The sequence below is a fragment of the Etheostoma cragini genome, chromosome 15 (genome assembly GCF_013103735.1).
Source record: "Etheostoma cragini isolate CJK2018 chromosome 15, CSU_Ecrag_1.0, whole genome shotgun sequence".
In the NCBI taxonomy this organism is placed as follows: Eukaryota; Metazoa; Chordata; class Actinopteri; order Perciformes; family Percidae; genus Etheostoma; species Etheostoma cragini.
Genome location: NC_048421.1, coordinates 14245083 through 14260173, shown reverse-complemented (window position 1 = coordinate 14260173; position 15091 = coordinate 14245083). Strand labels below are relative to the sequence as shown.

Sequence of the window (15091 nt, the reverse complement as noted above, 5' to 3'; positions counted from 1 at the left end):
AGCATATATTTAACAGCACATGTGATTGACTCACATGGCCAAATGCCTCAAAGGGGATAGTGAGGACAGTAACAGATTGGATTTATTGGTCAAAGATGAGCTACTGGAATGTTTCTTTGCAGTGGCGTAGGCAGCTGTAATGCTGTATGCACCCTGGATACAGTTATTTTCAAAATAAATTTGTTAAGTTGGATTAACGGAGCCAGTCTCATCTCACATCTCTTTGCCAATAACATGAATGCATGAATACTGGTGGACGCACACAGTGGTGTTGTATCAGTAACCTTAGTGCAAACATGATGACTCTCTCTCTCTCTCTCTCTCTCTCTCTCTCTCTCTCTCTCTCTCTCTCTCTCTCTCGAGGTTCAAGTACCAAAGAATGATGTCAACACGCCTTTTGTGTCCAGCATCCATCTCTTCATTTTCATCCGCTTATCCAGTTTTGGGTCGCAGGGGCAGCTGCTCCAGCAGGAGACCCCAAACTTCCCTTTCCGAGCCACATTAAATTGGAGATATAATCTTTTCACCTAGTCCTGGGTCTTCCGCGAGGACTCCAGCCAGCTGGACGTGCCTGGAATGCATAAGGTGATGGTTTCTGGAGAGGTTTTGTGTCCAGCGTGAAGGCAAAAAAAAAGTCTCAGAAGTTTTGTAACTGGGAGTGCGCTTTCCATTTTAACACAGAAGGCTGGGAAGACTGGCCGAACGGGTTCACCTTTACAACCGTCTGTATGATTCTTCATGTAGAGACCACTGGGAGTCAAATGGCCTTAAATGCGTGGTAGGAGAGAGCCACTATACTGAACAGGGTGTGGAGAAGAATAAGAGATTGCTAAAAACGGTCTAATGGAGAGAGAGTGTTCGTATTTTCAGTTTTTCAGTTTTTCATGCGTTTACTGTTTCCAGGCGGAATGCGTTCCGTTACGTCCGCTCTCTACTCCTTCTCTACTACTGCTTGTTTTTTTTCACAGATTAATTAGTTTCTATGCCCCGTGGCGCTTGGGAGAATACGGCAACAATCAATGCGTTGAGTATAAACGTCTCCATGCATGTTTGCGTATGAACCTATGAACACACATGGGTTACTAGCGGCCGGGCGATTCTCGTACGTGCTGTGAAAGAGAATCCTGCCGGCTCCGCTGTTTCTTTACATGTATAGGTGAAGATTACACTCATCTTATTCATGATAAACATGACACAAGGCTGAACATCTTTATCAATGGTTACACTTTGAATTGATCATAGACCACTCTTTGGCCTACAGAGACGGGAATTACTTAATAACAAACTCAAGACTAGGGATCGACGATACTGTTTTTTTAAGGCGATTATTAGTAGTTAACCGAGATGCACTTACACTAAAAATTGGTAAACATTTTAAGTCAAAGTCAAATTTAAGATTTTAAACTTAAACTTTAACTGTTTAAAATACTTTAAGCAACTATTTAATAAATTAGAAACTGTCAACATAATAGGCCTACACAGTGTGGTGGGAGAGACATTCAGTCAGAGGGACAGACAGAGCTGTAACGGAGACAAAGTAATGCACTGTTTAAAGTAATTTACTTTATCAGTTATCAGGAGAATAAGACGCCAATACAGATGATCTACAATATCGTTATTAAATTGAGGTTTAGATTCACCCCTGGTCGCGATTTCATTTTTAAATAACTTTTATTTCTTTGTTTTTCTAATGACTTTTATTCTCATTTAATTTTACGAGCAGACTGCATCACAAACTCCACTACTTTCTTCCGTGAGTTTTAAACATAGACTGTATATAAAATAGGTTTTAAAGAGCTCCTAAGCGCTGCAATGCTCTCCCTTGTCTTCAATGAAGCCTCTATGTTTACAGGCTAGTGGTATTGGTGATGGTGGTGTGGTCGTGGCATCATGATCATGATATCAATCATGATATCAATTCAAAGCTAAAAAAAATTGTGATTCATATTTTTCACCGAATTGTGCAGGCCTACAAAAAAAGGCCCGATAATCAGCCATGGCCCATAATCGGTCCATCCCTACTCAAGACACGCATATACTGTACCGCATGCACAAGTGCATCTTTAGCTTTGTCAAATTTTACATCTGGTATCAGCAAGACCGCATACCGTCTACAATACAATGAATGTGGATTGTTTAAATAAAGTGATACAAGTACTTATTTCATTTTAAAGACAACAACCAAAAAGAGTTCTGTTGTTTTGTAGATTGGCAGGGTGGCTGGAGATGTCGTGCACAGCTCATCTGAGAGCCTTGTTAGTCTGACGCTGCCGTGGGCACAGATGAGCTCGCAGAATCAATACAGGATAACAGCTCTACAAATTCAAACACTGACTTTACTAGGGATGTTGTTTTATTAAAAAACGGCAGAAAATGCACAAAGGTCACACACACTTGCATGCAAAGAAGGTATTTATGTTTAACCATTCTGCTCTAATTCTACCCTAATCTAGTGCACTTTAATCCAAAGTCAATCACATATAAATGAGGCATAAGCTTCAATGATTGAGAACATTTGGGGCGCCCCGGTAACTCACCTGATTGAGCTTGCACCCCATATACCAAGACACAGGCCTTACTGCAGACCTGTGTTTGTGTCCAACCCACGACTCTTGCCTGTCCCCCCTCCTTTCCCTTCCCCCTTTCCTGTCTTCAGCTATTCTGTCAAATAAAGGCCAAAACATAATCCTTAAAAAATATCTTTTTTGTATGTCATCATAATCATTTTTTAATCAAATGCTCCTTACATTAATCTTTCGCAGATGTTAGCTCTTTGCCCAGACACAAGGGAGCATCCATGACCTAAATCTGGTCCAACAAAACACAGGCATACATGTCACACACACATTTATTCTGACAAGTGTCATGAATAATTGCAGCACAAACAACTAGCTAAATTGTTTATGTTGTCGGTCCCATGTGAATACATGTGTGTTGCCAGTCGAAGAAGAAATAATTTATAAATCCCACAAGAGGAAATTAAATTTGTCTCTGTGCAGACCCAACAAAACTGATTTAGCTGCAATGTTTTTTAGCAACAACAAAAAACAGCAGAACTGGAGTTTCTAAATAAAGAAAATACTATACTCAGCACATTAAAACTTCAAAAAAAGCTTCAAAAGCTTCTTTTCATGTTAAAATGACAATACATACAGTAAGGCCTATTAATCATGATTCATTTTTGACCATACATGACTCTGGCCATATGTGGGTTCTTTCTTTCCTATCTGCTTTCCTCACACCTGTAGTGGCGGATGCAATTACCTCAGCCTCAGGTTTCATCCGGATTGGTCCTCTTATTAAGGGACAAGTCTTGGGGTGTGAACATGACCCAATTGAAGCTGAGGAGGGCAGGATGAGGCTCACTTTACTGGCTCAAAGTGAGGTAATTTAAACTTCAACCACGTTCTAATGACCTGAAATAGTCTGCACGAGATCTGAAAGATGGACCATCACGGCAGAGTTTGGGAGCAACAGCAAATCATATTAACTTAATCATATAACTTCATTATAGACAGTAACGTCTTGGTTCGGATAATGTAAAGTAGTTTGCAGTGGTGTATGCCAAGTAATGTCACCATTAAAGAAGTATTTTACCACTGGAAAGTGGGTCTTTTCTATGCAGTAGAATTTCTGAAAACAGAGGAAAGAAGATGGGATATTTCCTTTCTCTCAAAAGGTGAAAAAAAAAAACTACAACTACCAGAATGTACTGCTTACACATACATCATTGTGACACAAAGTTGGTTAAATATCGGCAAAGTATTCCTTTGACATTATCACATTCCGTTCCAGTTCAACAGTTCAGAGGGAGCATTTAAGGACAAGAGAGCTTTTCCTGACACTAGGCCTAAGACTTTGCTGTACTGAGAAACTAGGGCTAAACAATTAATCAAATTTGAATCCTTATCACGATTTTGGCTTCCCACGATTATATTTTTGTGATCGAGCGATATTTTAAATGCGTCATTCCATTCATTCCGTATTTCATATATACCATACACCACTCTGTAAACCGCTGTTTGATCATGTGCCAGTCAGAGTTGTACCCTGCACTGCACAGCTTAGTTTCTAGATGTAGACAGTCGCGGAGGAATTCCACAACAGATCGGTTATACGTCAGTCACAAGTTTTACCAGTTTACCAGTAAACGCAACATTTTGTCCAGTCTGTGTTGTTTTTCAGACAACAACAGTGACCAGTGCTAGTTGGTGTTAGTTAGTGTATGTTAGCTCACAGGGCTCTAGGGTGCTAGTTAATGTCTGTTAGCTCACAGGGCTCTAGGGCGCTAGTTAATGTCTGTTAGCTCACAGGGCTCTAGGGCGCTAGTTAGTGTCTGTTAGCTCACAGGGCTCTAAGGCACTAGTTAATGTCTGTTAGCTCACCTGTCACCTGTTGAACCTGGGCGAGAGATGTGACCCATGGCCAGAATATCATAGATCATAAAAATGCAGGGCAGTTACGATACAGACATTTAAAAACACACAAGCTGTGTAACTACGTTGACCCGCCATTTGACCCCTGCTTAATCCATTCATAATGAGTCGTCCGTCACTCTGTGAGTAGTCAATAGGCCTACGTCCATTGCACTCCCCCTCTCTCCCTAGCTCTTTTAAATCAGTTAATGTTGAAAACCAGGGAAGGAGCTTTCTCAGAGGTACATTTTTTTAAATAGAGACTAGGCTATTTATTTCAGAAAGCTAATTTTAATTTACATGTGTTGCAGCTGTATGTGTGTACAACATGCAACTTCAACAAGAGATGAGATGTAGCACAATATGGATGTGAAAGCAGTTATAAATAGCCTATGTGACAATAAAATGTGTTTTGGTTAAAATCAACAAATAATCGTGATAATTAATTGTGATCTCAATATTGATCAATATAATCGTGATTAGCATTTTGGCCATTATCGTGCAGCCCTATAAGAAACTTTCAGTATGATGCTTCAAACTTGGTTCATTTCATATTGTCAGTGTTACTGTGAACACTGCCCCTCTCCAACTTGACACATCTGTCAGATGGCGGCGTACTCAATACAGCTTCCTGGTCACTTCATGGGTGATAAACTACACTTCCTTCAGAAGTAGGCCGGGGGGTCAGGCTATATAAGGTTGCACTGTGTGAATAGTGTGGGTGCAAAAAGAGAAAATGAACTGCGAACACTATGCAAACAGAGCTTCAGTAAAGACTTTGGCGCCACACAGAGAGGTATAACTCCACCTGAAGTACTTAAACAGTCAATATGCAACCAGGTAAAACTGTTAATTAAGATCGCTAAGAGATGCTATAGTGGAATAAAACTGTGCCTGTACAGGATTATGCACAAATCAATTTCCGGTTTAAAACTATCATAATTCATGACACAAAATATTACTCATCAACAAGATGTCTTGCACATGTTCTGCACTAAACAAACAAACAAACAAACAAACCATCTTTCCCTCTTTTTCAGATTCAAGACATCACATGATACAAAATCCTTTAGGGAACAGATGAAGCCATTCGTTCACATAATTCATGCATGAAAGCATGACTCAAGGCCCAAAGGCATTAATAAAACATAAAAGTGGTTAGACAGTGTAACTTTCCAAAACCAATATGAAAAAAGAGATCAATAACTCACATAAGGTCAAATCCAACACTCTACAGTAAACCTTTTTTTTTTTTTTTTTTAACTCATTTAATGAAACAATTCAACTCGGGCACATGTGCAGCAAATGTCTTAGAAGATTATGCATTTTAATGACAGTAATATTTCTTCAAGCTTCAAGGCACAGCCACAGTTGTGTGCTGTCGGTCACTGAGCTACTCTTGGACTACAATCTGGGGGTCAAGATAGAGCACACATGATGCTAGTTGTAAAAGGAAAACCACTTCTCTTTTCTCACTCAGATTCCAAAAACTGCTGTTGGGAATCCAAAGAAAAAAAGGGCAATGCCCGTTACAGTTGCGCACAAGCTGGCTTTCAGTAACCTTCGAGCTATCGACCCTTAGCTGGGCGTGTGTCCCTACTGAAGCGTAACAACATGGATCAAGCCAAAGGGTGAGAGATATTGTGTAAAACTTAATATGATTTGCCATAGCCTAATCTAAAGAACAAAGTGAGTTTTTGAATGCTGTTTTTAAATCCACAAGATAGTGACATGCAGATTATTCATGTCCCTGAACTTTAGTCAGCATTGGTAGTCATGTATGCTTCTGGTTAATGCAAAGGAGACTAGATAGGAAAGACAGCGTGGTACTGAGAGCCATATGGGCCGGGCCAGCAAGTTGCAACAGCATTTTTCTCTTGTGTGTTTTGCAGATGGGTATTGTGTAAAAATGAGGAAAAGTTTAATCCAAACCACAGATATATATTCTGAGCCTATTCTGAGCTGACATCTGTCAGACAAAAACGTGTCTTTTAAAGTTCTGGCTTTTCTTATAAGGTCCCTGAGGCCTTATCAAGCTTCTCAGTGTCTGGCAGGGTTGACTGTCTTCCTCCTTCCACTTACTGCACAGTGCAGAAGTGAAGCAGATGAAATGAAAGTTTGACAAAGAAAGAGATAGATGGAGAATAAAGGATAATGGGAAAGACAGTATCAAAGAAAGAGACTTCTGATAAACCCTGGATTGAAATCAAATGTGAGTCTTGTGTGGAACAGCCAGTGATCATGAGACATGCGTACACGCTGTGGATGCCAACAATCAGCAACGCTTTTCGACAGATGGATCAGAGCGCTGCTGGCCTAGACCACTCTAAAAGCTCATGGTCACGTGAACAGTGGATTAGCGTTAGCCCAACTGAAAGGGGGAGGAGGCTAAGGTGCATGTCACCACATGTTTCCTGATCACTTCCCTTTTAATGAGTTTCCCCCTTTCTCTTTCACTTTAAACCTCCCCTCCCGTTTGTCATCATTTTCATCACAAAGTTTCCTCAAAGAATTGGATCACAAGATAAAGAAAATTCCTGGTCTCCTTCCTGTTATCTTTCATCTGTCCATCCTGTCCACCTCGGTTCAGCCCGAAGAGAGGCCCCATGCTCGGCGCATTCATCAGCTCATGGCTCAGTCAGATCAAAAACTGTTGCCCTAATCGGTTCACTTCCAGCTACCCATGATGTCAATGCTGAAGAACATGTCCCCTGTTTATCCTTCTCCGACTAACTCCCTCCTACCTTCAGTACTCATACGTCCTTCTAGGCTTGCTGAACCCTAAACTTGTCTGGCAGTGAAAAAGTGAGAGGCACACAGACAAGCTTAAGGACATGCCATGCTGTGAGCACATGGCACAGTGGGCTTGTGAGATAAAGCACTGGGTTCCCCTGTCTCCCCTGCTGCAACTCCTCCAGCATCTGGGTCTTTCTGTCAGGGACACAGTGTGGCAACCAATGCATGCCTGCCCAGCATGTTCCCACTCCGACCCAAAACACCCTCATTTTCACAGAAATCTGGGAAAGCCTGCCTTCAGCGAGCACCGTGCACCACAGCAACAGAGGCCAATGGGGTTAAACGCTAAAAGTCACTGACCCTTATTTCCTCTAGTGTACAGCTTAACTGAAAAGTTTCATTGATTGAGAGAGCAGCACGAATGAGCAAAAGAGAAGATCAAATGAAAACTGACAATGAACATGAGTCTTGAGTCAGTGAGCTCATCCAAAGTATTCACACAGCGACGTCAAGGGGGAACATCATCACAGTGAGCAGGGAGCGTTATAACAACATGTAATTATCCATTACCATAGAAGCCATAGGGGACAGAGTCGTTGTCGTAGCTTCCTAGAAGAAATGTTGCCAGTTTGTCCAAAAGAAAAACACACAGGGTCTTATTGATCCAACTCAACATTTAGCCAGCAAGAAAATGACAGAGGATGCATATCAGGAAGGGGCAGGTAAGCTCATCTGCACACAAATACACGAGGACACATACACACAGAGATATCAAAGCGTCAGTGACATTTCAATACTGTTTGTAAGCAACCACACACACACATGGGCCTTGATTCAGGAGTTGTGTGTTACAGTGTTGACAGTCAGTTAGCTTTGAGTTGACATTCATGAACCATCGTTTCATGTTTGTTTTTTTCAGGCCACATATCAACAAGCCAACGCAAAGCAACAATGCATCCTCTTTTTCACAGTAACGCTCAATCAGAATTAACACCCGACTTCTTTCAAATTTTGTATTCAGCTTCCGTGAGAACATGAGCTGGCATTTATAGTAGCCTACTAAATTCCTCCAGAGAAAGTTTCTTCTTCTTCTCAAGCCATATTCTTAGAGTGTAAAATAACTACAGTATAAAGACATATTGTGTGTCTGTGTGGAGCTCTAGTACCAAGATAATAGTAACCTTTTTATTTATTTTTTATTTTCCATATCCTCATACTGCAACTGTACATATAGGATTCAACAGTGAGTGACTTAATTGTACTGAATAGTTGTTGTTTTTTGTCACTCCAATGTTGTAACAGTCAGGCTTTTTCCTTAAATAAATTATATTAACAAAAATCCATATTATCCAAATCTTTCACTTGAATAAAACGAAGTTGGTACTAGTAGAAGTAGCCTACCAACAGTAAAATGTACTTGTTGATGTGTTGACATACAAGCAGAAGCAGATTTTATGTTACCGCTGGTCAAAATGGCAACTGCTACTGTGTAGTTCATGTAGCCTAATCTATAATAATGCATTTGTTTGTGATCGTGTGTGTGTGTGTGTGTGTGTGTGTGTGTGTGTGTGTGTGTGTGTATGTGTGTGTGTGTGTGTGTGTGTATGTGGAGTCTTTATCTAGAACAGCAGTCAGACGTTGCATGGAGTACAAAGTACAAAATGTCTCTATGAAATATGAAATAAAAGCACACAAAATTGGAAATCCTCCAGAAAAAGACGCTCCAAGCTGCACTTGAATGCAGCTGCAGGGCATGCTGAGCAAAGTACCAGAGTGACTCAGTCGGGCTGTCAAACTTCTGAAGCATGCCCATTACACCATTATTAGACTCCTGGGCACTATTCTCGCTTTTACAACAGAGCCTGTAAAATCTGTGTGTGCTGCCGCAGGTTAACCTTATGGTCTCATTTCACCTCGGCTGAGACTCAATATGTCTGGAAGTTACATCTGAGTCTTGCCCTTCTGGACGGAGGCTCGCGCCTATAGAAACACTTAGACGTGTTTAAAAGAGACAACTGTGATAGTGAGTCAGTCCTTGTAGTGTTATTTGCAGCAATGACAATAAGGTGACTCATGCTGTCAGTCCGTGAAGATCACGGTAGAAATAGCGTATCACAGGAATCCTGCCTGTTGATTCAGCATCGCTTAAAAACACAAAGGAGAAAGACAAAAAGTCTAAATAATACATTTAAAAAAAGTAAGTGTCCAGAAATGTGCCCGCGTGCATGCAGCCTGGTTCTGTTGCTAGCTGTGGTTACAGCGTGTGGAGACGGAGCAGCGCTGCTGTCAGAATATTGTTTCGCAACGGGGACCGTTAGTGGGACGAGGCGAGGACGTTCACCTCTTCAGACAAAACCCATTTCGAAGACATTCAAAGTGTCCCACTCACCTCTGTGGAGCGACTGAAGACTCTCTGTCCTTTTTCATAAAATGAGGGGAAGAGGCTGCAGCGACGTGAGCAACCTACAGCGGGAATCTCTTTCAGTCCGTCAGTCAGTCGCTTAGTTTCCAACAGTTTGCCTCACAGTTCACTGCTCTCTCTCTCTCTTTCTCTCTCTCTCTCTCTCTCTCTCTCTCTCTCTCTCTGACAAGCCCGCCCACTTCCGGTGGTTCTTCAACGAGAGTGGGAAACTTGATTTCTGTCCTGCTGATGCTTGATTTTCGACCAAAGCTGGGTTCAGTCTGAAGGAGGAGGTAGGCTATAACAATAGACATCTAGCCTATTATTTCAGACATCGTGTTAGTTTTATTTCATATTATTCTATTTTTTTATTTTCATTATGGTGCACATTGTCTGACATGCCCATCGGTAGGCCTATATAATGTTCGGATTTTTAAAGACTTCATTTTGTGCAGAATAACACATGAAAAACAACCGCGAACATTCACAGATAAATTAATACTTAAATAAAAGAATAAAGCAAACTCACTATAGGCTACTAATATTAATACAGTATTCAGTTGCTGCCTCGTTGCTGCAGCATTAATCTCGGACTAACTTGTCTCTTAATTTCTCTGTTGCACACAGTCACGACAGACCGGTTGATCAGATTAAGTCTAATCTACTGTGCAGTTCATTTTCTATCCAACTCGGTGCATTATTCCCAAATCTGCGGCCCTCAATCTGGAGAATGGCGACGCCTCCTGGTACAAAAAAATGATCTCAATTGTAAAAGATCCCACCGTCAAACCTGCCAAAATTAGTCACAGGACAATGTGCCAGGGGCAAATGTCATTATGAGAGCTGCATATTTCTGCCTGAGATAGGCTACACCAAAACACACAGAAAAGGTAAACAGCAACCACGTGAACAGTTGTTGATTGTTGAAGAAAAGATGCACATTAATTCTGCTTAATGGTTACCTTTTTGATTATATTATTATCATCAATTATTAATGAGTGCAGAAATGTTCCATTCCAACTTAAAGCCCTTAAATAAATACGTTTGCAATGGAGAGGTAGTTTAGTATACAGTAGGCTATATGTTTTAATATATCCAAAGTAAAAGTGTACATTGCAAGGTATGATCCATTTCAGTGTGATGTGGATTGTTAGAAGAATTGGCTTTTAACCCAAAGAGATCAAATTCAACAATGAATCAACATGTAATAAAAAGAAATCCAGATAAATTAGTTTTGTTTCCAAATGTTTTCATTATGTTATTGTTATACAAATAGAGGGTATGCATACCACAGGAAAGATACTGTGAAAGACTAGAAAATTCTGCAAGAAATTTTAACGGTGTGCTTACTACTTGATGCACATCCGAATAACAAAAAAACACAATAAAAAAAAATAAAAAGTGTTAATTGTCTTTACCCTTCAGAGGTAGACCTTTTTAATTCTTATTTAAGACCTTTCTGTTTCCCAGAAACAGCTATGAAGTAGCTAGTGCTAAAGCAACCAGACTCCATTTAAAAAACAGTACTTTTAGCGTGTACAGAGACAACATATTTTCACATGTAAATCGGTAAAGTATGTGTTTATTTCAACCAACACTAGAGTTGTGATGGCCGAAAAAGCGTAGAGAACACCCAAAACAGCGTTGCATAGTTTTATTTGGTTTCTGTCAACTTTGCATGAAATGTATTATACAATGCTAGAATTACTGTTTATTTACATGGAGACTGATGGGTTTGGTCCATCGAGACATCATGTTAGCTTACAAACAACACCTTTTCTCCTTCCTTCATATCCTCCTCCTTTCAAGTCTTGTCTCTGTGAAAACAGCTGTTGGTGTTAGTCAGTAAGGAGTCAGTCAGTTGGTCAGTTACTCCATCATGACATGTTAGCTGACTAATTCACATGTCTTCATCTTCTCTTCTCCTCCTTCTGTTGCAGTACGTGTTGCCAAAGTGATTCAACAATAGTTGAGTAAAGGCCATTGTCACCACAGCTGATCTGAGCTAACTTTACTCTGCTGTTTGATTACATGGCCTACAGGGAAAAGTCTCCATGATAGGTGTGTCAGAACTTGTTGCTATGGTGATTTATTGGTGAAGAATCCACATTTTTTGTTTTTCATAGTTTCTATCGGCAGTTGGTGTGAACAGCGCCAAAAGTTTAAGTCCGATGGATTCAATAGTTACATGCCTGCAACCGGCACAATAGTTCCTATATTCTGACCAACCATGATGTATGAAGAGTGAAAACTGTAGGGCAGAGAGCAATTTGTTTTGGAAAAATTACAGGGAATTGTACTGCAGCTCTCCTCTCTGTCCTCCCCTCTAACTTTCACCATTCTGGCCACATACACACACATTGGAAAATCTGAAATGATCTGAAAACTGGACAATAAGTAAACTGTGATTTTGGAGAAACCGTGCTTGATATCTGAATGCTCATGTAGTCCAATAAATGCCAAAGTCTTGTCTTTGGTTTAAGCTTGTAATTGTTTCTACGTTAAAGTATGGCGATACAGCATGGCTCCAAAGACAGGTCGTTTTGAGCAATGTTGAGCAATATCCCGAAGATTTCCCTTTAAATTCTATGAGAATGTTTTTTGCCTATTGTGTGAAAACCTCACGGCAAATCTCTTGGAAAACGGGTAGCACACCATTCCAGATTATTACACACGTTTTGACGTAGCTTGTGTGCACATGTTTGCAACGCTCCGTGACTAGTAGCTGGACAAAAATGAGGCGCAAGATGAAGAATAAGTATGAGCAATAATAGTCAAATTGCTGCTATTGCAGCATATTGGCACAATGAATGAAGAAAGAAAAATACCATTGACCCATTGTGCATATCACAGGAAAAATAGAGAAAAATTAATGTTTAATGTATTAAGGGAATTTGAATCTTTGCTCATTCTTAACAGCCAACATTTTTAGCATGGCACTGCTGGATATTCAATATGTTTCAGACTTATTATGCTTAAAAAACGGTCTGTCTTTCATCATTTAGTGATTTATGTAGCAATACAGATGGTCCTGAATGTTCCAAACATGAAGCGGTTCAAGACAGAGACAGATGACTGCGTCTGGTTTACGTATGAGGTTTTTGAGTTCAGCTCTCACAGACAAATAGACAACAGAGAGCTCTTCTGATCAAGCCAGATGGATTCCTAAACAGGTTTTTATTGGAGTGAACTTCATTCTGAAGGTAAAGCAAGGGCCAATAACACAATGTTCTAGGAGCCAGCAGCAGGAAATAGTTTACGATTGGAAAACATGCTGAAATGCAGCAATGAGGATGGGAAAGCAGCAATTAAAAAAGAGGAAGTCAAAAGATTTAAGACCACCAATGAAGCCGTAATAAATATTATGCAAGCAATAAACTTTTTTCTTTATCTTTATGAGGTCTGTTGGTCTGGCACTGCCTGCTGGTAGGGAATAGATCTGGGATGTGATGCAGATTGGTTTAAAGCCACTTTAAAGTGAGGCCTAAGATGAGTAATTCATATGATCAGAGACATTTTCACATTGCCATTGTGGAAAAAGTGGATTTTGTGGGGGTATTTCTAACATCTGTGGGTACAAATAGCACAGCAAATCAACCCATGCTACGTCTTTATTGTTATTTATTGATTTTAGTATAAATGTGTGTTATAAGTGATGATTATAAGTGGGGAACCTACGGTAAATGGAGCCAAAAAAGTCCCAGAGATGCAGCACCCAGGGGCCTGTGGAGCTCATATTGCTGACATGATTTAAAATAATCAGTTTTGTGAAAGTAGATGCTGGGATTTGAATGTCACATTGTTTATAAATAAGATGAGACCTTGTGACAATTCATTTCTAAGTTTGAGAGTCCAAGAATCATGTTTCACAGGATCACTGGACTTCCCTATCTGGAAACCCCACATTGCGTGCATGCAGCTCCACTACATCTACAGCTCATAACGTGGGGCGGTGGTGATGTGATCAGCAGCAGTGCAACTGCCAGGAATCCCATGAGCCCTTTGGAGAGCATGTGACAGCTGAGATAAAGCAGCTAAACAAACAGAGACAGTAAAGGAAGCAGTTTCTGCATCACTGGGTCCCTCGCTTGCTCTACAGCTCTCTCTCCGTCTTGTGTGTCTTGATCGTCTCACTGATAGGAAGTGAACACTAACTGGTTTGAGGAGAGGATGAGGGGGTGTGAAGATGTACAGTTATTACCGTCAGCAGCTGCTGACTCATCTGTCTGAGAAAGCAACCGTCACCCTTCAGATCTGGCTGGAAGCCTATCAATCAATCTGTAGGACTGATGAAGCTTCAACATGGTGCTGTGTGGTGATTGACTTTGGTGTTTGTGTATGTGTGTGGCCTTTATAGATGCTGAAAGCCAACTGTGTATCCTGTTTATGTGAATCCACCAATATTTTACTCTGTCCTTCTGTTAAAGTGGCGCCATGATAATAAACCGTTGACGTCATTTCCATTTTAAGAGCTACAACAGCTCTGATTCGTACTGTTCAGCTATTGTTAAACCATTTAAGTAACTGTAAATAATTCACACTCAAGTCAATAAATACACCGACAGATTACGTGACTACTTTTAGTGCTAACTTGTTTTTATTGCCTTCTGTCAAATAATGAATAGTTACAGCGTATTTTACAGAAATCATCTTGACATTTAATGGCGTGACAGACAAACGTGGCAGGACTCAAACTCAGCTGACGGGGTTTACTCGACTGTATCAAAAGGTTAAAAGTCAACTGCGACTTTTACTGTTAAGAGTAAAATATCTTTCTCAAGCATTCATGGTTATTCTGTTTTAAAATAAATTGTTCATAAAACGATTTACATTACGCATCTGATCAAAGGAATTCAGACACAACAAACGTATTCAAACTGCTCATTTCAAAAGAAAGTGCAATTCACATGATCGTGATCACAAATGACAGTATTTAAGTGGGAGTGACCAAAAAACTAACCTCAGAAGTGTCTTATTGAAACTCTTGTCTTTTCTTCTCTCTGCGGTTTTGAGACGCTTTAAATGCCTCGCAGAAATATAAGAAATATTTCATTTTGAGTAAAAGCTATCATCAAAAATAGCAACCATTTTAAATGAAACCAAGGTATTGTGGAACACAACATCTGAGACAAAACATTGGGCAGGAATCAGAAAATGCGACAAAACCCATCTTAAAAAGGACCAATAAATGCATTCAAGCGGTACAATTTCAAAGCGATATAGCTTATACATGAATTATTCTTACATTTTCGTATTCAAAGAAAAGAACACAAAGTCAACCATTTAAAAAAAGTCAATAACGCAAAAATACAATGTTCTGAAAAAATATAATTCCAAATACTTCAAATGTACTGAAAACATCTGTGCAGATGAGAAAGTACTGAATATGAGCAGGATGTTGCTAAAAATACAACAGATCAGTATCAATCAACAGTTTAACACACTGAGCTGTGGACAGTCAAAACTTAAAGGAGTGGAAATGCTCTTTTAAAAGATCATCTTCCAAAAATCATTAAGTTGCCTTTGGTGTGAAACTAAA

General features: G+C 40.0%; 1 protein-coding gene across 3 annotated transcripts in view; it reads right to left on the bottom strand.

Annotated features, from left to right (window-relative positions):
* stat5a (signal transducer and activator of transcription 5a) overlaps positions 1–9702 on the bottom strand; it is a 64010-nt gene extending 54308 nt beyond the window's left edge. For all 3 annotated transcript variants that reach the window (XM_034894772.1, XM_034894773.1, XM_034894771.1), the window contains exon 1: positions 9541–9702. Coding sequence is in view for 2 of the 3 variants with exons in the window: in XM_034894773.1 (XP_034750664.1) it covers positions 9541–9578 (38 nt within the window). In the remaining variant the exon portion in view is untranslated. The remainder of the gene's footprint in view (positions 1–9540) is intronic.
* Between the last annotated feature and the right edge of the window lie 5389 nt (positions 9703–15091).